General features: G+C 49.0%; 2 protein-coding genes across 3 annotated transcripts in view; one reads left to right on the forward strand and one right to left on the reverse strand.

Annotated features, from left to right (window-relative positions):
* Positions 1-652: 652 nt before the first annotated feature.
* SHE (Src homology 2 domain containing E) lies at positions 653-18,464 on the reverse strand (the record flags this gene model as incomplete). Its single annotated transcript, XM_083715881.1, has 6 exons — positions 653-1,132; positions 3,845-3,964; positions 7,049-7,229; positions 8,001-8,303; positions 16,171-16,297; positions 17,976-18,464. The coding sequence occupies 6 exons, from the start codon at positions 18,462-18,464 to the stop codon at positions 940-942; spliced, it is 1,413 nt and encodes a 470-aa protein (XP_083572007.1). The 3' UTR covers positions 653-939.
* A 1,023-nt stretch (positions 18,465-19,487) lies between these two features.
* TDRD10 (tudor domain containing 10) overlaps positions 19,488-20,154 on the forward strand; it is a gene marked incomplete at its 5' end in the record, with an annotated part of 29,305 nt that continues 28,638 nt past the window's right edge. For both annotated transcript variants that reach the window (XR_014558615.1, XM_083715887.1), the window contains one exon: positions 19,488-19,784. Coding sequence is in view for 1 of the 2 variants with exons in the window: in XM_083715887.1 (XP_083572013.1) it covers positions 19,488-19,784 (297 nt within the window). The remainder of the gene's footprint in view (positions 19,785-20,154) is intronic.

The following is a 20,154-nucleotide window of genomic DNA, read 5'->3' on the forward strand; positions in this document are numbered from 1 at the left end:
GAGCAATGGGAGCTCACCCAGTCGCGGGGATTCGAACCGCCGACCTTCTGATCGGCAAGTCCTAGGCTCTGTGGTTTAACCCACAGCGCCACCGGTCTAGATTACGATGCACTAAATTCCTCCCATATGGCTGCGGGTGTGTCTTCCCTCCGTGTAAATGAACAGTAACCATTCATTCATATGGGAAAAAGCAAAAGAGGATCACTGTGGATAATATTGTGGGGGGGGGGGTGTGGCACAGGGGTCCTAAGCTCCCTCCTGCCCCTGTTGACCACAGAATCTGAGATGAGAAGATTCTCTCCCCTCCCCACAGAATCTCAGATCCTTATAACATCCAATAGAACTTAATGGGGCCCCCTGGGGTTAGCACTGCTGCCGCCACACCCTTTCATCTGCACAGCAGATTGGTCAGACTAGATTAGGGGTGGGAAACCAGTGGGGAATTAATGGACTAACTCCCATTCTCCTGGACAGCTCAGCTGGTTAGAGCGTGGGGCTGATAACGCCAAGGTTGTGGGTTCGATTCCCGTACGGGACAGCTGCATAATCCTGCATCGCGGGAAGGGATCCTCAGGATCCCTTCCATCTCTATGGTTCCTCCAGGCCCTATCAGCCACACTGGCTGGGAGTCCAACCACATCAGGAAAGCCAGTTTCCCCCAGCCCTGTGGCAGAATGAATTTATTTATACATAAATTACAGTGCAGAAGGAAAGGAGGGAGCGCCGATCCACGAGAAACAAGAGGGTGCTGAACCCAGAGATCGTGCAGGGAGGGAGTCCATGAGCAGAGAGGGGTAGAATGTGGGGAAGATCCGCTGCTGATCCGTGGCTGTTTCACGAGCGTAAAGGTATACCTTCCCCAGTCCAGCGTTTCTCCAGTCAGATCCTAGTTCTGATTCCAGGTGTGTGTACATGGGGATGGGGGGGGCAGAGGGGGCGCTAGTGGGTCTTGCTCGGTGTAGCGACCGGGTAGCGCAGCATCATATGCTCAGCCACTTTGAAAGGCAGCTTCTCGCTGGAGTAATAGCACACCACCTCGGGGACGCTGTCAAAGAGGCCGCCGGACTGGTCGAGAGTGTACTTGTGATCCTTGGTCTGGGCCACGATGATGTGGACACATCCTTGGCTGGTCCTGGGCATGGAGGGGGACAAAATTGGGTGTGTGTGTGAACGGGATGCTTGCATTCCCCTCTCCCCTCTCCATCCTTCCTGCTGGGTGCAAAGGCACCTGTGGCTTAGTGCCCCTCCAAGTTGAAACTCTCAGCCCACTTGATTTATTCACATTACAGTCATAAAGTAAAGGTAAAGGGACCCCTGACCATTAGGCCCAGTCGCGGACGACTCTGGGGTTTCGGCACTCATCTCGCTTTATTGGCCGAGGGAGCCAGCATACAGCTTCCGGGTCATGTGGCCAGCATGACTAAGCCACTTCTGTTGAACCAGAGCAGCGCACGGAAACGCCGTTTACCTTCCCGCCGGAGTGGTACCTATTTATCTACTTGCACTTTGAGGTGCTTTCGAACTGCTAGGTTGGCAGGAGCAGGGACCAAGCAGCGGGAGCTCACCCCGCCATGGGGATTCAAACTGCCATCCTTCTGATCGGCAAGTCCTAGGCTCTGTGGTATAACCCACAGCGCCACCCACATCCTATTACTGTCATACCTCGGGTTAAAGTCGCTTCAGGTTGAGCGTTTTCAGGTTGTGCTCCGCAGTGACCGGGAAGTAATGGAACGTGCTACTTCTGGGTTTTGCCACTTGCGCATGCGCTCAGAATGACGTCACGTGCATGCGCAGAAGCAGAGCAGAGCAGATGTGGGTTGCATTCTGCTCTGGATGTGAACGAGGCTCCGGAGCGGATCCCGTTCGCATCCAGAGATACCACTGTATTCACGCTTTAAAAAGGAAATGTGCCGACTGTCAGAGAGACTGAATATGATGCAGTCATACCTTGCTTCTCGGACGTAATCTGTTCCCGAAGTCCGTTCGACTTCCAAAACATTCTAAAACCAAGGCGTGGCTTCCGATTGGCTGCAGGAGCTTCCTGCACTCAAGCAGAAGCCGCGTCAGACGTTTGGCTTCCGAAAAACATTCGAAAACCGGAACACTTACTTCCAGATTTTTGTCGTTTGGGAGCCAAAACGTAAGAGTACCAAGGCGTTTGAGTACCAAGGTACGACTGTATATGTAAGCTGAGTCCCGTCAATGGAAACGGCGGGATATATATACCGTATTTACGCGGATCTAAGGCGTCAACGAATCTAATGTGCACCTCAGTTTTTTAAAACCTTGAAACCCAAAAAAGGTATTTGCTATGTCAGCGGTGCTTTTCAAGCTTGTAATCGAATATAACGCGCACCTGAATATTCACAATGTAATTTAACCAAAAAAGGTGCACATTACATTTGAATAAATATGGTGTGTGTGTGTGTTCCTCTCCTGCACCTGGGATTTGACATCATCCTGCCTCGTGTGGATGGTTGTGTAGGTCGTTTGGGAGTATTATTGACTTCTTACAATAAAAGGGTTTTTAAAAAATAAAAATAAATAAATTCTGATGTGTGCCAATATGGAGCACTTTTCTTTTGAAGGAACAAACCAAGCCAATAAAAAAGTAGCTGCAGGTGAGGCCCGGATCCAGAACACAGAATCGCTGGGATGAAGGGAGTTGTAGTTCATCAACGTTCTTATAATAATAATAACAACAACATTTTATTTATTTATATCCCGCCCTCCCCAGCCAAAGCCGGGCTCAGAGTGGCTCTTGGACTCCAGCTCCCATCAGCTCCCAGCCAACGTGGCCAAAGGTCAGGGATGATGGGAATTAGGGTCCAGCAGGATGGCAGGGTCCCATCTCAGCATTCAGCAAAGTAGAAAAAAGGGAAAGAGGCCTTTTCCTTTTATGGAACGGAGTCAGGAAATGCAAAGGGGCTCAGGACCGCCAGGAGCCCCGGTGCCAGGGGGTCCCTTCTAGGTCCCTAGCCTGCTTCTCGATGCCTTAGCCCTCCCCTGCACTTCTCCCTCGCCCTCTCTTTTCAAATCCCCTTCCCTTCCCAGCTCCGATTGTTTCCAATCCAGGGGCTCAGCATCCTGAGGAAGGAAGTGTGGGCCGCACCCAGCCAGCGATCCTCCGCTGAGGAGCCAGTGCTGGAAAGGGAGGCGGCAGAGCTACATAAGCAAGGTCAGAGAGGCGAAAGGATTCCGGGAATCTGGGTGGGCAGGGTAGAGAACGAGGCAGGGATGGCTGAATGGATCTCCTTTCCTCCTTGGTCCTGCAGCCCCCTTGCTCCCATTTCAGGTTCCCCTCTCTCAATTTTCTTGCAAAATGCAAGGCAGAGCGCGGCTATGGCTATTTGGACAGGTGGTGGTGCATTAACTAAAGTAGAGGCAGCCATCGATTCGGGCTCGGGACCCCTGCCCTGCATGCAGAAGGTCCCAGGTTAGATCCCCGGCGTCTCCATGTAGGACTGGGAATGCCCCTCCATTTTTAAACCCTGCAGAGCTACTGCCAGTCAGTGTAGACAACACTGAGCCTGCTAGACCAAAGGGATGAGGCAGGTTCCTAGTCCCTCTTTAAACCAACCCTTTGTTCAGAAGCATGAGGACTAGAACCTTATTATATTCAAGGGAAGGGCTATAGCTCAGTGGTAGAGCATCTGCCTTGCATGCAGAAGGTCCCAGGTTCGATTCCTGGCAACCCCCAAGGAGGCAGAGAGGAATGCTGCCGGCCTGGGCCAACAACACTGACCCAATGGCTTGGCAAGGGAGATCTGGGAGTGAGTTGACTTCAGATCAGAGTCTGCTTTGCCCCCATCCAGCCCTCCTGCCTCGGAGAACGGGCACTCACTTGAGGGCGATGGAGTACTTGCTGGTCGCTGTCTCGCTGGTGCGGACCAGGTAGCCGGCTTCCCGGCACGGCTGCAGCCGGCTCTCCGCCTCGGTTCGAGTGATGGCGCCGTGAAACCAGCTGCAGGGAAAGGAGAGAGTCAGCTTCAGCGATGCTTCTGAATAACAGTTGATGGAAACCTTAGGAGGGGAGAGACCGAGAGCTTGTGGGCTATTGTCAGCTCAGTTGGTAGAGCAGGCGACTCCTAATCGCAGGGCTGTGGGTTCGAGTCTCACATTGGGCAAAGGATTCCTGCATTGCAGGAGGTTGGTTCCCAAACTCAATCCGTTCTGGACGTGCCGACTGTCGGAGAGACTGAAAATGGTACATTCGTACCTTGGTTCTCAAACGTAATCTGTCCCGGAAGTCCGTTCGACTTCCAAAACGTTCGCAAACCGAGGCACAGCTTCTGATTGGCTGATTGGCCCCCCAAACAATGCTGACATTGGCTCCCAAAAAACGTTCGCAAACCACTTCCGGTTTTGCGGCGTTCGGGAGCTGATTTGTTCGGGAGCCAAGATGTACCAGGTGTTTCTTGTGGCCCCTTCCAATTCTATGAATCTATGATCTGCTCATGAAAGATCAGAATGCTGGAATAGACAGGCCTCTGGCCTGATCCAGCAGGGCTTTTCTTACCATAGAGCAGTGGTTCCCAGTTAGCAAAGCACTACAGACCCCGTTTTTCAAAAGCCAAGCCATGGGGCCCCTACTTCTGAAAATATCTCACCCCAGTGCCTCTCAGCAGCCTGAGCAAAGCCAAGCTGCCCCTCCTACTCACAAGGAGACCCTTCCCAGAGCCCAAAGGGGATCTCCTCGCCGCTGGCTCAAGCCCTGCTGCTTGCCCAGGTGGGCCGCTGGCGTGATGCTGTTTTGCATTCTCATCTCCCATCAGCCCCAGCCAGCATGGCCCAACAGTCAGGGATGATGGGAGTTCTAGTTCAAGGGCACCCGGCGGGCACCAGGCTCCCCATTCAGGCACTTGAAAGCAGTCAGTGCTCACCAGAATAATGCCTAGTGCTGGAATGTCCATAAGTTTATGGAAGTTATTCATCCACACCAGGCATCCCCAAACTCGGCCCTCCAGCTGTTTTGGGACTACAAATCCCATCATCCCTAGCTAACAGGACCAGTGGTCAGGAATGATGGGAACTGTAGTCCCAAAACAGCTGGAGGGCCGAGTTTGGGGATGCCTGATCAACACATATATTAACATTAGTTTTTGGGGTCTTAAACAAGAAGAAAAGGGGGGGAGGAACCTGCTTCTTATTAAACTTCTCTGCCTTGTCGCCTGGACAAATTTCTTAACTCGCCATAAGTGATCAGGCAACATCGGGACTGCGTTCCAGGGTGCCCCAGGTATCCTGCTTTTAAACATGGAGGCTTCGCTTTCAGTGGAAAGCCGTCAAAAACCCTACCTATCATGGATTTTTCCAAAACTGCCCCCCCCACCTTGCTCTTTTTAAAGCGCTACTTATCCTAAGTCGCCATAGCAACATCCCATGGCAATTAACCGCAGGTTCATTATGCTTTCTCATGAAAAGCTTTCCCCTTCTCCGTCCTTGAAAGCTGCCTGCCAATCAGCCTATTCACGAGATGGACCTGTGCCTCCGTGTTTGGAGAAAAAAGGAAGAACAAAACCCTCCCCAATTCATTTTGCTCTCTGCCTGGGGTTCATCAGGTTATAAAACACTAAGGTGGCTTTTATTGCAGGCTGGGTTTAAAAATAAAAATACCCCAAAAACAGTGGAGTTAAAGCACTGACTGTGTGTCTTCCCTCACCCCATTGAGTTGCATCCTTTTCACACTGCAGGTAAGAGCTCACATGGATTAACTAGAGATTCTTAAGAGTTGGAAAAGGACCTTAGTCATCTAGTCCAGCTCTCTGGTCAAGACAATATCTTGCAACTTGCAGCATTCCAGATGGATTCTGCCTAAATCAGCGGTGGAGAACCTTCAGCACATGGCCAGGAAATGGAATACTGCTTCCAGCTTGGAATACAAATGGTCCCATGAGATCAGAGCAAGCTTCTAGTCCACAGTGAGGAACAGCACAGCACTCAGCTGCTTACTAGCTGAGCTGTTCAGATCCTATGATAAATGGGCAAGCTTTGCTCCAGATCTTATACATGTTCCATAACCACCAGCAAACTCTGTCAATGTACCTCCTGGTTCTACCCTGAGGGACAGAAACTTACTTTGTTTTGTTTTTTCAAATAAACAAGGGAGATTTTCAGGGCTCTGAATTTAGGCAATGCATTCCAAGGAGGGGCATAGGAGACCCCCCCAAATCTCAACATTTCAAAAGGCTGGTAGAAGCAGGGAGGATAAGACCACACCATGTGTATTCTGCACAATAAAAGCAGGACTTTTTAAATAAAGCATGCCTGTTCGGTACATAATTCCTGAATTTATTCTGTTTCCTCAGTTGGGAAGAACTTGGAACGCATTTGCTGGGAGGGTGGAAGGGAAGGCAAGGAAAATATCCACAGACAGACAGACTTGGTGAAATTCGCAAGGAATCTTGTGCCACTTAATGAGGACCAGCAACTTGCCTTCTTCTGTTTGTTTGTTTTTAAACAAATGAATGCTGGGGGGTGTTGAACTACATCCCAGACTATCGGATTCTAAGAGGCCTGCAGAGGTACAGAATATACACAGCTATGGTGCCAACAACGGTCCGTATAGTTAAAGCCATGGTTTTCCCAGTAGTGATGTATGGAAGTGAGAGCTGGACCATAAAGAAGGCTGATCGCCAAAGAATTGATGCTTTTGAATTATGGTGCTGGAGGAGACTCCTGAGAGTCCCATGGACTGCAAGAAGATCAAACCTCTCCATTCTGAAGGAAATCAGCCCTGAGTGCTCACTGGAAGGACAGATCCTGAAGCTGAGGCTCCAATATTTTGGCCACCTCATGAGAAGAGAAGACTCCCTGGAAAAGACCCTGATGCTGGGAGAGATGGAGGGCACAAGGAGAAGGTGATGACAGAGGATGAGATGGTTGGACAGTGTTCTCGAAGCCACCAGCATGAGTTTGACCAAACTGCAGGAGGCAGTGGAAGACAGGAGTGCCTGGCGTGCTCTGGTCCAGGGGGTCACAAAGAGGCGGACATGAGTAAACAACAACAACATGGTGCTGAGGCTATCTTTGGCTGCTGGATACTTACGGCTGTTTCTCCAAGGCAAGAGAAGGATCCACACGGTCCGCATCTGGGTCTGGCTCTGCCACTGCCATGGGCTTCACCATCTTGGAGGGCCAGCTCCGCTGGCGGCGATGCTGCTGTTGCCGCGGCTGTGCTGGAGCCTCATCTTTGGACGCTGGGGGTCTCTCTGGCCCGTCAAACTGCACTGGAAGGAAAGGGGAAGAGTCTTCACGGACGCGCCACACATCCACCAATGGGAGTCCAGCGCTGCCAGCGACTTGCAAGTTATTATCAACTGCATCTGTAGTCAATCTGTGGATCATCTGGTGTCATAATTATGGCCGGCGACTGATGGGTGGGTGCCAAAGTCAGCCCTCTGGAGTAGGTTTATGGAATTTATTCATCTACACATAGATTTACGTGAGTTAGGTAAAGGTAAAGGGACCCCTGACCATTAGGTCCAGTCGTGGTGGCCAACTCTGGGGTTGCGGCGCTCATCTCGCTTTATTGGCCGAGGGAGCCGGCGTACAGCTTCCGGATCATGTGGCCAGCATGACTAAGCTGCTTCTGGTGAACCAGAGCAGCGCACGGAAATGCCGTTTACCTCCCCGCCGGAGGTATTTATCTACTTATCTACCTATTTATCTACTTGCACTTTGAAGTGCTTTCAAACTGCTAGGTTGGCAGGAGCAGGGACCGAGCAACAGGAGCTCACCCCATCACGGGTATTCAAACTGCCAACCTTCTGATCAGCAACTCCTAGGCTCTGTGGTTTAACCCACAGCGCCACCCACGTCCCCTTATGTGAGTTATTTGGGTCTTAAACAGAACAGAAGAAGAACAGCTTCTGGTTAAACTTCTCTGCCTGGTCGCCTGGACGAATTTCTGAGCTCACCATAGGTGACCAGGCAAATAAACCTGATACAACGCACCCCACGCCCAACCCTAATCTCCGCATGTGCACACTGTCTCTTACCTGAGAGAGCTTTCACGATTTGATCTTTCTTCCACTCCCAGGGCTGTTCGTACTCAGCTGGCGGCCGCTCGTCATTCTCCGGGAGCCGGGCCTCTGGCTTGGGCCCTGCTTCCGCCGGTTCGTAGGGGGTGTCATAGAGTTGTGGCGGTTTGGCCCCTTGGCGCTTAATAGTTGTAGTTGTAGCAGCAGCAGCAGCAGCAGCAGCAGCAGCAGCAGCAGGGGGGTCTCCTTTGGCCTCCACCGGCTCATCCAACAGCAAGATGGCTTTGACGAGAGGGTCTTTTGAACCCCGCCTGCGGATTTCTGGGAGGAAAATGGGGTGGAAAGGTCAGGGTTTCTCTGCACCCATCACCGTTTGTGTAAAAGGTACCCATTTTCCCCCCTCTGGGTACCACATTTGTGTGTGTGTGTGTGTGTGTGTGCAAGCACACTCTATGCTTAGCATAGAGATCAGAAGGCTGGTGGTTCAAATCCCCACGACAGGGGTGAGCTCCCGTTGCTCTGTCCCAGCTCCTGCCAGCCTAGCGGTTCAAAAGCACACCAGTGCAAGTAGATAAATAGGTACCGCTGTGGCGGGAAGGTAAACGGTGTTTCCATGCGCTCTGGCTTCTGTTGCGGTGTCCCGTTGCGCCAGAAGCGGTTTAGTCATGCTGGCCACATGACCCAGAAAGCTGTCTGTGGACAAATACTGGCTTCCTCAACCTGAAAGCGAGATGAGCTCCACAACCCCATAGTCACCTTTGACTGGACTTACTGTATATTTTGCTCCGTAAGATGCACTTTTTTCCTCCTAAAAAGTAAGGGGAAATGTCTGTGCGTCTTATGGAGCGAATGTGTGGTCCCTGGAGCCAAATCACCGGTGTGCGGCATGCTTCTGGGCTGCTCCTTGGGGGGGGGGGGACAGCAAATTGCCACCTCTCAGTGCCTGCTAATTCAACTGCAAAGGCTTGATTGCCTAACTAGATTCTGAGCTCCATTTGAAGTTTAAAAATATTAAGTTTGGGGATTTCTTCAAGTAGCAGTTTTGCGGAAATAGTCATAAATACATGCAAAACATCTCCACAAACCAGCAATAGTGAGCTCAGCTAAAACCGAGCAGGCATCTGGCTCAGTAACCGTTTAAACTGCACAGCTATAACCGGACATCCTGTGTGTTTGTGTGTGGACCATGTTCCTAGCAGCTAATCTTTATTGCTGAAAAGAGGCACTGATATTCCCCTCCAAATCTATCATTCATTATACACATTCTTACAAGTACAGACCACCTATACCAAACCAAAAACATTGTGTTCTCTTGGTATTGAATGGAAGCTATTTCTCTGCCCTCTTTTCATCTTCTGCTTTTTGCTCAATCACTCCATTTCCCACTCTTTGAATCTTCCTTTCAAAACAACCATGCCTGTTTTGAGAAAACTTCAGAGATTTAGGAACTGGAGCGCAATCATTTAATCTCTTTGCTGTTCCTCTATGCTCCAAGCATTTCTCACTTGCACAGCCCTGGTTTCTCTCCCTGACTATTGCCATTCTTGATTAATAACAGTAAAATGCTCAAATTTTAGTTTATGTGACCACTGCCAATACTGACTTCCAAGTGATAATTAAAAGAGCTACATTGTAATGAAATGTCTATCACTTTTCCATTCTCTTCATTATTTTGGCTCGCTTTAAAGCAGCAAAGTGGACAGGAGCCGCCCGCTTTGCTGTTTTAAATAGTTTAGTACAACATTTGAGTCAGATTCCCCCCCCCCCCTTGTTTTCCTGCTCTAAAAACTAGGTGCGTCTTATGGTCAGGTGCGTCTTATGGAGCGAAAAATACAGTAATCATCCAGGGGTCCTTTGCCTTTATTATGCATATGAGTGAGTGAAAAAGAGCAATTTCTCTGTGTGTATGTACCCCATTCAATCTAATGGGTCCTTTGCTGCCAGTCAAAGTAGACAAAAGTTTTTTTTGTTTTGAATAAATTTTATAGCAGAGATGTACGTAGTTCCAGGACTGCATGGTGAACAAACTAGCAACCCTGTTAGGTTTCTCTTATGCCTAATTCCTCAACATGAAATGGGTTGTGCTGCAGCAAACAGCTAGAACAATGCCTCGTGGGTTCTCATTCCATGATACTTTCCACTCGATTCTGATTTTTCCTATAACAAACATTGCTTCCGTTTTGTGACCTGTCCGCTTATGTACTCTAGTACAGTATTCTAGTCAAGATTTTTTAATTCCTTGCTTCCGATTCATCTGGTTTTCTCCTCAGAACTCAAAACATGGGTGAGGCAAAGTTGACTTAGAGTCTGACTCAGTATGGGGCAGCTTCCCAAAATCTAGGAAGGGACCCCGAGGGTCATCTAGTCCAACCCCCTGCAATGAAGGAATCTTTTGCCCAGCGTGGGGCTTGAACCCACCAGCCTGAGATTAAAAGTCAAGTGAGACAAGCTTCCCACGTTCCTATTTAAACCAACCCTTTATAGGTTTTCTACCCGGACCCTGCGGTCCAGCGCCAAGGGCCTTCTGGCGGTTCCCTCATTGCGAGAAGCCAAGTTACAGGGAATCAGGCAGAGGGCCTTCTCGGTGGTGGCACCCACCCTGTGGAACGCCCTCCCACCAGATGTCAAAGAGAAAAATAACTACCAAACTTTTAGAAGACATCTGAAGGCAGCCCTGTTTAGGGAGCCTTTTAATCTTTGCTGTATTTCGGTATTTTAATATTTTTTTGGAAGCAGCCCAGAGTGGCTGGGGAAGCCCAGCCAGATGGGCAGGGTATAAATAATAATTATTATTATAAACGTATTTTTTATTAAAGATTTCCTGGTTTACAAAAGTATGAACAATGTCTCTTTTTTCAAGTTACATTTTCTACAGATCAGTTTTGTTCGTTGAGACATTAGTGCAGGGCTTGGCAAGGTTTATCATGCCTGGGCCGGTTCACTCCTGCGGAGATCGCTTCGTGGGCCGGATCACGTCTGCGCAGAGGCAATTTCCGGCGCCTGAGTCTGCGCAGATGCGATTTCCGGCGCCGCGGAAGTGAGTCCCTGCTTCGTGCTGTACCACTTTAGCACAGCGCGTGGGGACTCACTGAGAAGCAGCTCAGTTTGGGGGGGACTTGTGGGCCGTTTAAACGACCCCCGAGGGCTGCTTGGGGTCCACGGGCCACAGGTTGCTGACCCCTGCATTAGTGTTACATTAGGATGAAAAGGGGGAAAGAGGTGGAGGGAGGAATGGTGAGTGGGGCTTGGGTCCGGTAGCGATGTTTTTATTTTATTTAATGTATGTGTGGGGTTTTGTGTCGGCGTCGCTTGTGCGGGTTCTTTGCTATTCACTTGTGATCCTTTGGGGGTAAGAGAGGTTGGGGTTGGCCTCAGATGCGGTTGTCTGTTTGTGACCAGCTGTGGTGAACTTTATTTTCGTGTGTGAGTGGAGCCCGGTTTTCTGAACCGCGAACGGCGGGGTATAAATAAATTATTATTATTATTATTATTTTATAATTATTATTATTATTATTATTATTATTATTATTATTGAATCAGGTTAGCCATATTGTATGCTGTTGGTGGGTTCTTATTGTCATCTTGTTGGGCTGTGTATGTGATATAGGGGAGCCAAAGGCGTCTTCTTCCATTTGTCCCTGTGTCAGTTTAAAGTTTATTGTTTAGTTTTTCTAATGAGGCTGTTTCCCATACTATTTGGTACCATTGGTCCATGCTGACAGGTCTCTCCAGTGTCTGGCTATGATGTTAAAATCAACCCTTTATGTGAAGCCATGAGGACTAGAAACTCCCTTTATTTCCAGGGAAAGGGCCATTGTCCGGTGGGAGAGCATCTGCATTGCACGGTCCCGGGTTCAAATCCTGGGAGCATCTCCAGGGAGGGCTGGGAGAGAGAGAGAGAGATACAGACTCCCTGCCTGAAATCCTGGACAGATGCTGCCAGCCAGTGCATGCAACACTGAGCAAGGTAGACCCAGGTTTCAGACTCGGTGCAAATCAGCTTCCTCTGTTCTTGACATAAAGGACTGGACTGTCTCCTACCCGGCAATGGGTCAAAGCCGGGAGAGGCGAATGTAGGATCTGGGAAACCCTCACACTCGAAACCAGCGCCCATATCCTGCGCACGGACGCCACCTCCACCAACAATGCCCCACATCGCCTCCGGCTTCCGGCGCTACCATTTCCTGTTATTCTGTGTCAGCTCCGGGTGGGAACGCCACGGGCCTGAGAGCCCAGGGCAGGTATCCGGTGGTTGCTAGGCAACCGGCCACGTTTGAGGCCTGTTTGTTTTTACAAAAAGGCAGGGGTCCGTCAGGGCAGGGCCTGGGGTGGGTCAGAGGTCCAGGGCCCCACGCGGCAGAATGAGGCCCCTCAGGTGCTAACTGACAAGAGCAAGTTAGAAATAAGGCCCACTTGACGCAGTAATTTGCACCACTTTAAATTGTCATGGCTTCCCCCAAAGGATCCTGGGAAATGTAGCTTGAGATGGGCGCTGAGAGTTGTGAAGAAATCCTTCTCCCTGCTCACTGCGCAGAGCTCACATTCTCAGCGTGCTTTTAACATACCCTCCAACATTTCTCTGATGAAAATAGGGATGTCCTATTCTATTATTATTATTATTATTATTATTATTATTATTATTATTATTATTATTATTATTTTATTTATACCCTGCCCACTCGGGATGGCTTCCAACGTATATAAAAACATAATAAAACCTTTATAAACTTCCAATCCCACAGCTACCATTCTCAGCGTGCTTTTAACATACCCTCCAACATTTCTCTGATGAAAATAGGGATGTCCTATTCTATTATTATTATTATTATTATTATTATTATTATTATTATTATTATTATTTTATTTATACCCTGCCCACTCGGGATGGCTTCCAACGTATATAAAAACATAATAAAACCTTTATAAACTTCCAATCCCACAGCTACCATTCTCAGCGTGCTTTTAACATACCCTCCAACATTTCTCTGATGAAAATAGGGATGTCCTATTCTATTATTATTATTATTTTATTATTTATACCCCGTCCACTCGGGATGGCTTCCAACGTATATAAAAACATAATAAAACCTTTATAAACTTCCAATCCCACAGCTACCATTCTCAGCGTGCTTTGAACATACCCTCCAACATTTCTCTGATGAAAATAGGGATGTCCTAATCTATTATTATTATTATTTTATTATTTATACTCCATCTACTCAGGATGGCCTCCAACGTATATAAAAACATAATAAAACCTGTATAAACTTCCAATCCCAGAGCTACCATTCTCAGCGTGCTTTGAACATACCCTCCAACATTTCTCTAATGAAAATAGGGATGTCCTATTCTATAATAATAATAATTTTATTATTTATACCCCATCCATCTGACTGGGTAGCCCCAGCCACTCGGGGCGGCTTCCAACATATATAAAAACATAATAAAACCTTTATAAATTTCCCCATACAGGGCTGCCTTCAGTTTTCTTCTAAAGGTTATATAGTTACTTATCTCCTTGGCTCGGGGGGGGGGGGGGAGGCGTTGCATAACTCAATACCCTCCAGCATTTCTTTGATGAAAATAGGGATGTGCTAAGGAAAAGCAGGACATTCCGGGATCAAATCTGAAACTGGGACGACTTCTCTAAATCCAGGATTGTCCCTGGAAAATAGGGGCACTTGGAGGGTCACTCTGAGAGAAGTAAATGACTTTTCTCAGGATTTTCTCCAACATTTCACCAGTGAGAATAGACACGTCCTCTCCAACATTTCTCTGATTAAAATAGGGACGTCCTAAAGAAAAGAGGGATATTCTGGGATCAAATCAGAAACCGGGATGGCTTCTATAAACCCGGGACTGTCCCTGGAAAATAGGGACAATTGGAGAGTCTGCTTTAACAAGCAACCCTTCTTCCTTTGGGAATTGTAGTTCTTGGTTAGGCGACCCCCTCTTCCCCTCAACAGAGCTACAATTCCCAGAGTTGGTAGGGGCAAAAATGTCACAGTATTCACTGGGGAGGAAGCCATGATCTTTAAACGCACGCTGCAGATGCGCTCAAAAAGCACCATAATATTCCATCACTCTCTCTGCCCTTGCAAAGCGACCTTGCAAAAAAAGATGACCTGAGATAAAAGTTAGCTACTGTAAAACAAGCATGCTGCTTTTAATTTGAGAAAGCAAATTTTTGGCACAGCTGGGAGACAGGGCACAAATCTGGTGGCGGCTGAGGGGCAGGGGAGGGGGGTCTAACGGGAAAAAGAAATCTGGGTCAGGAAACCAGGTCTCTCCTTTCCTGCCTCTCTGCTGGGAGAGATAAGGTTGTGGGGGAGTTGTTTTGTTTTGTTTTAATTTTGGTGGGAAGAGAAAAGGAGCAGCTGGGGTGCGAGTGACCCCCAGCAGGGTGGGTCAAGGGGTCCCAACCTCACACTGACAATGTGGGAAATAGGGGATCGGTGGGGGTTCAGGCCTCTTGAAATCTGAATTTAATAACATGAAACCATGCCCACATAGGCGCTTCGAGCAGTGGTGGGTGGGACCTGGGGCAAAAGTGGGCAGGGCAAAAGGTTTAAATTTTGTACAGTAGAGTGAGTAGACTAGCTTCTATACACCCCCACAGGGCTGGATATGGTTTGATGAGGCCCTAAGCTACTGAAGGTAATGGGGCCCTTTATATATCCAGCTGTCCTTTGTCAGCAACAAATTGTCGCTGTTTTTTGTGTTGAATATATGCTATATGGTAATTTATGGACCTAATAGGTATCTAAAGCCATTTGCACATAACAAAATATGTATTTTATCAAAGTAATTGATATAGAAATGAGCAAACCAGTGGTATTTTAGGGAAAAGGGTAGCAGGCGGGGCCCATCACTTACATCATAGGAGCCTACACAACACAAAACACTGTTGCTGTATGTAGGTTTTATCTTATTTGTTTTTTATCTTATATTTTGGAAATGTACATCCAGTTTTTTCCCTTTAAATTTTTTTGGAGGCCCCCAAGAGAGAGGGGCCCTAAGCTATAGCTTGTTTAGCTTATACATACATCTGGCACTGCACACCCCTGTATTTCAATCATGGCTAAACCATTGCCCCAGCCACTGTGAATGGAACCGCTTTTTCTGCACAGCCACAGCTTAGCTTGTGGGACTCCCTGCCACAAGATCTGGTAACTGACCAGGCACTTGAATGATGTGAAGTCGGGAAGCAGGAAGTGGTACAGTGTTTAATTCTGACTCAGTGGTCTTATGGGATGTGGGGGAGATCTTCAGATCATTGGTAGGAAAACTGAAAACTGGTAGGACAATTGAAGCTGAGGCTCCAATACTTTGGCCACCTCATGAGAAGAGAAGACTTCCAGGAAAAGACCCTGATGTTGGGAAAGATGGAGGGCACAAGGAGAAGGGGACGACAGAGGACGAGATGGTTGGACAGTGTTCTCGAAGCTACCAACGTGAGTTTGACCAAATTGCAGGAGGCAGTGGAAGACAGGAGGGCCTGGTGTGCTCTGGTCCATGGGGTCATGAAGAGTCGGACACGACTAAACGACTAAACAACAACAACACAGGAAAACTGATAGTCAAGGATGATGGATGCCAGGGTCCCAGCTGCCTCTAGAGGGCCATGGATGCTCCACCTTTGTTCTAGGGTGCAGCCTCTGTCCTCACAGGGAGACTATGAAGGCCAACTTGGTCCTAGCTGAGAACCTGTATGAACCCTAAAGCAAATGTCCCAGAATTCTTGACAACAACAAGGTTCTCATGACAAACTAGCAAGGATTCCGCAGCAAACGTCGTGGCAATAATTTTCCTCCAGCCAGACACCTCAAAAAACCTTGCATTTGACTGATCAGTCAGTCATGAGTGAGGTGGCGCGTTGGCATTTAAACAACTGGGCTGGCAAACCAAGGCCTGCCAGCTTTCTTTGCCTCCACCCCTCAGGGTGTCGAGAAAGGAAACGTTAAAAAGATGACCTTTCTTTGGAACAATTAACGGCGGCTCCAGTTTTCCAAACTGCTAAGCTGTCTCACGCTCCGTTCGATGTCGCCAAGAGGGCATGGACAGACGGACGGACTCCAGAAAGGGACATGGGCAGGTGATGCCAACTCTCCCCTTGTCTCGGGATTTTGAGGCTGGCGTGGCCGCCTAATGCCCACCCCCCCCCCGGCAGACGCGCCCGGACACTTACCGGTGATCATCTGCTGGGCATCGTATGGCTCCATATAGCCATCATTTTCCCCTAGCCTCTCGGCGTCTCGCTGACCCTTGGTGCGCTTGGCATCGTACGGGTCGGCGTAATCTTCCAGGATAATAACCTTGACGGCAAAGGGAAGGGGTGCAAAGGCAACATTAAGCAATCAGGTGAGGCTTATTTCACAGAACTGTTGAGCTGGAAGGGACCCAAAGGCTCATCTAGTCTAACCCCCTGAAATGCGTATTTGTGTGCGGCTCCTTTCATGTGGCCAACATCCCACTCCAGGCCCTGTCTGCACATTATGTTTTAAGCACTATGATAGTATTTTAAACAGCCATGGCTCCCCCCGCCAAGAATCCTGGGAACTGTAGTTTGTTCAGGGTGCTGAAAATTGTTTGGAGACTCCCAGAACTACAATTCCCGGAGTGGTTCAGCCATCCATTCCTCTTCCCATGAAACTCTCCTAAGGCCACACCTTCTCAGCCACACCCCTTCCCCAAGCCACACCCCCTGGTCTGGGAAAAGGTTGCCCTCTTTTAAAGGACGGCACTATTTTGGTGGTTTCCTTGTTTTTCATTTACGTGTCTTATTGTAAAGCACCCTGTCGTGCAAATGGCAGCGTATAAATCACCTAAATTACAAATAAATCAATAGATAGCGGGGCCTGCAACAAAATGTTGTGGTATGGAGTGTGCTTGTTCTGGGTTCCTGCCAGTCAGCCAGCCATGCCCCCCTTCAGGTGCTCCATTCCATTCCTCCTCATGTTTTCAGGTCTTCTGTGGCCACTGAGCATGCTCAGTCCTCATTCAGCAGTTTCTGCCTCTTCCCCACCCTCTTTTTCTAAAGATTATTGTTTCCTTCTGCAAAGCTCGAGACCCACCTCCAGGTAAACCTGCTGCAACCGTCCTGCTGTGTGTGGCTGGTGCTGTTTTGGCCACGTAATGATTGGCACGCTCCCCCAAACATTGTAAACAGAAGGACCAATGACAATAGTACCCCCCATAAATGACAGGAGCACCTCAGAATTTAAGTAACAACAATGATTTTTACATAAAGTAGAAGTTCTGGGGAGGTTGCTTATAAATTCTATACACTGATGGTGCTGTGCAAACAAAGAACGGAACTATTTATATTTCTGTATACGGGACTAAAAACTGCAGGAGTTTCTCCTTTCATATAAAGTGCTGTTCGGACGTCCTTCAAAATGGAACCCCAGAAAGCAGATTAATTATTTTAGGCTTTTCGTTTTGCTTTTAAGGAGCCCTTTTATAATTTCCCACCATGTTCTATCTGCAGTCGACAGCCTGAACCCATCCCTGAACTAAGGACGCCCTTCTCTTCAGACGGCGGGCGGCTCAAAGAGCCACCCACTCTCTTCCTCGCCTCTTATTCTCACTCTGCATAACAAGAACCATGGTGGTTTTGAGTCCAGCTAAATTAAGCGTAGCATCAAGGGTCTCACAAATCAAGAAATTGCTTATATCTTTTCTTTTTTAAAAAAATGTGATTAATTAGCTTGTGCAGGGAGTGGAAGAGAGGCAAAGGAATTGGAAGCACATCTACGGCAGATGAAAGATGCTAGGGCGAGGGGTGCCCTTGAGGTTAATTGGGTAGCAAAACCAAAAGTGGCATTAAGTGGTGTCAAGTTGGTATAGGCAGAGAGTCCTTAGAAGGTCGTCTTCTTTTGGCAACTGAGAAAGGGCATGGAGAATGAATGCGGCCTACCCATTATAAGCCTGTCCAAAGGGAATACGCTGACACCACCATGGAAAGGGTATCGGAATGAGCAGGATCCTTACCGTCTCCTGTTTAGCCTTCTCTGACTCAGGAGCTGCAACCAGGGTGGGACTCGGGGCACTCCCAGGGTAGTTCTTTCCGTTTTTCTCGTGAGCGTCCACTTTGATGAGCCGGTTGATGTAGGTCCCGCAGCCGGCATTGCCTTTGGGCGCCCCCCGTGCCGTTTCGTCCGCGGGGGCCCCATCCACCCGCGAATTCTTGCGCATCTTCCCCGCGGCGGCTTGCAGCAGGCCCTGGAGGTTGTCCCGCGAAAGCCGGCCGCTTCCGCCATCTTTCCCTGGCAGAAGCAGGGTCCGCTGGCTGCCCAGCTCAGTGGCAGAGTTTTTCCGGTTCTTCCCGGGCAGAGAAGCCGCTGTGCCCGCTTCGGGAGGACCTAGGCTCTTGCGTGAGGCACTGCACAGCTTCCCAAGGTTGGCAGCACTGCCCGGCTTGGCTCTCTCCGAAACCGTTTTCAGGCTGGACGGAAACTCTTTGAACCACTTGGCAGCCATGGGGGGGGGGGGCAGAGGGCACCAGACAGCAGCAGGGGTCAAGGAGAAGCTGAGTTTGGGGTACCGCTGGGGAAAGGACGGAGGCCTGCGCCAAGGCTGGCACAGGTGGTCTCGGGAGCCTGAGATGGAGGCCTCAAACTGGCCACGTGCCCCCTGAGAACCCAGCCACGTAACTCGGAGAAGGGCAGCCAGAGGCGAGGGGAGGCCCAGCGCCCAAAGGATAGGAAAGGCATTCCCTGGGCAAAGGAGGTGAGGAGCTGGCCAGGATTAGTGCCAATACCTGGTCACCTTGTCCTGCCCAATTCCTCTTTCTCCCAAGGAATTAAAAGCCACCACTTCCAACTGAATAGTAAAGGAGTTTAAAAGGAAGCAGAACTGGCCAGCGGAGAGGGAAGCATCAATTTGGGTGGATCGGTAAAACAGTTACACCTACGGAAATATAAAACTCATCCAACAATATGAGCAACTGGGAGAGCGCATTGAGGTGGAGGACCCCCAGACCCCCCTTTTAATGCCTCATTTGCCCAGCTCTGTAGCCCCCCCCCCCAAAAGTGGGTAGACAACTTTTCTCTCTCTCTGCCAACAAGGAGGTGAGCTGGGAGTCAGAGTAGTAAAAAATTTAAATTGTAACTAGGAGGGGTTTTGGAAGGAAGGGCCACGAGTGCTTCCCCACTTTTTTTGGAGGGGGGTGAGATCAAACAAGTTATATCTCCTAAACGCTTTGCAGCAGACAGAAGGGGTCTTAAATTTTCATTTTTGGAAAGGAAAAAAGACCTAGACTTTTCCTAATAAGAGGCAGGGGAGAAAAATAATTTGTGGGAGATCCAGCTAGCAGGCAGAAGTGGGGCTTCTTGGTCCTGGGGGTGGGAGGGGGCCAGAAAACAAGAGGCGGGTGCCTCTCAAGGCTATTAGGGGCATGGAAAGGGGTCTTTCCAAGAGGGGGGTCCTTTTACACAGCGGGAAGGGGGCGGCAAAGGATCATCCCTCCCTCTCCTTTACCCAGCCCTGGGGTGAGGTCGCCCCATGGCGCCCTCGGGCTCCGCTGTTTGGTTTTGCTTTTACCTGCTTTTGCTCGACGGGACCCCCGGCCGCTGCTTTTCCACGCCGTCCCAAGGCGCCTCTCCCGCCGCTGCTGCCGGACAGGGAAGGCGAGAGGGCGGCTGGCTCTCGCAAGAAGCCTCCCCGCCCAGATCCGGAGGGGGCGGCCTGGAGAGCCGCGAGGGGTCCGGCCTCTGGGCGCGGATGAGAGAGGCGAACGGCGGAGCCCGGGCGCGCAACTTGCGCGTTTTCACGGGGCTTCTGCGCCAGCTTTTCTTAAAGGTTTGAGATTTAGTAAACATGCACTTTACAAAAAAAAAAAAAAAGGTTGCGTGGTGAATTATAAACATTACTTTTCCATCCTTCCCTTTCTTCCTCCTTTTCTATAGATTGTCTCCAACTCAAAGTAAACCCCTTGAAATTAATGGATCGAGTTAGTCATGCCCATCAGTTTCTTTTCTTATTATTTTCATTTATATACATTTATATTATTTTGCCAGATTTTAACATTTCCGATTTTGACTCCCTTCCCCCTTCTCCTGCGGTTCCTTACATTCCCCCCATCTTTTCCTGCATGCTCCAAATTATCTTAACTTATTCTTTTATTCGTCTGTTCTGATATATATCATATATCTATCTGTCTGTCTGCAGG

This window comes from Podarcis gaigeae (genome assembly GCF_964106915.1).
Source record: "Podarcis gaigeae genome assembly, chromosome: 16".
NCBI classification, from domain to species: Eukaryota; Metazoa; Chordata; class Lepidosauria; order Squamata; family Lacertidae; genus Podarcis; species Podarcis gaigeae.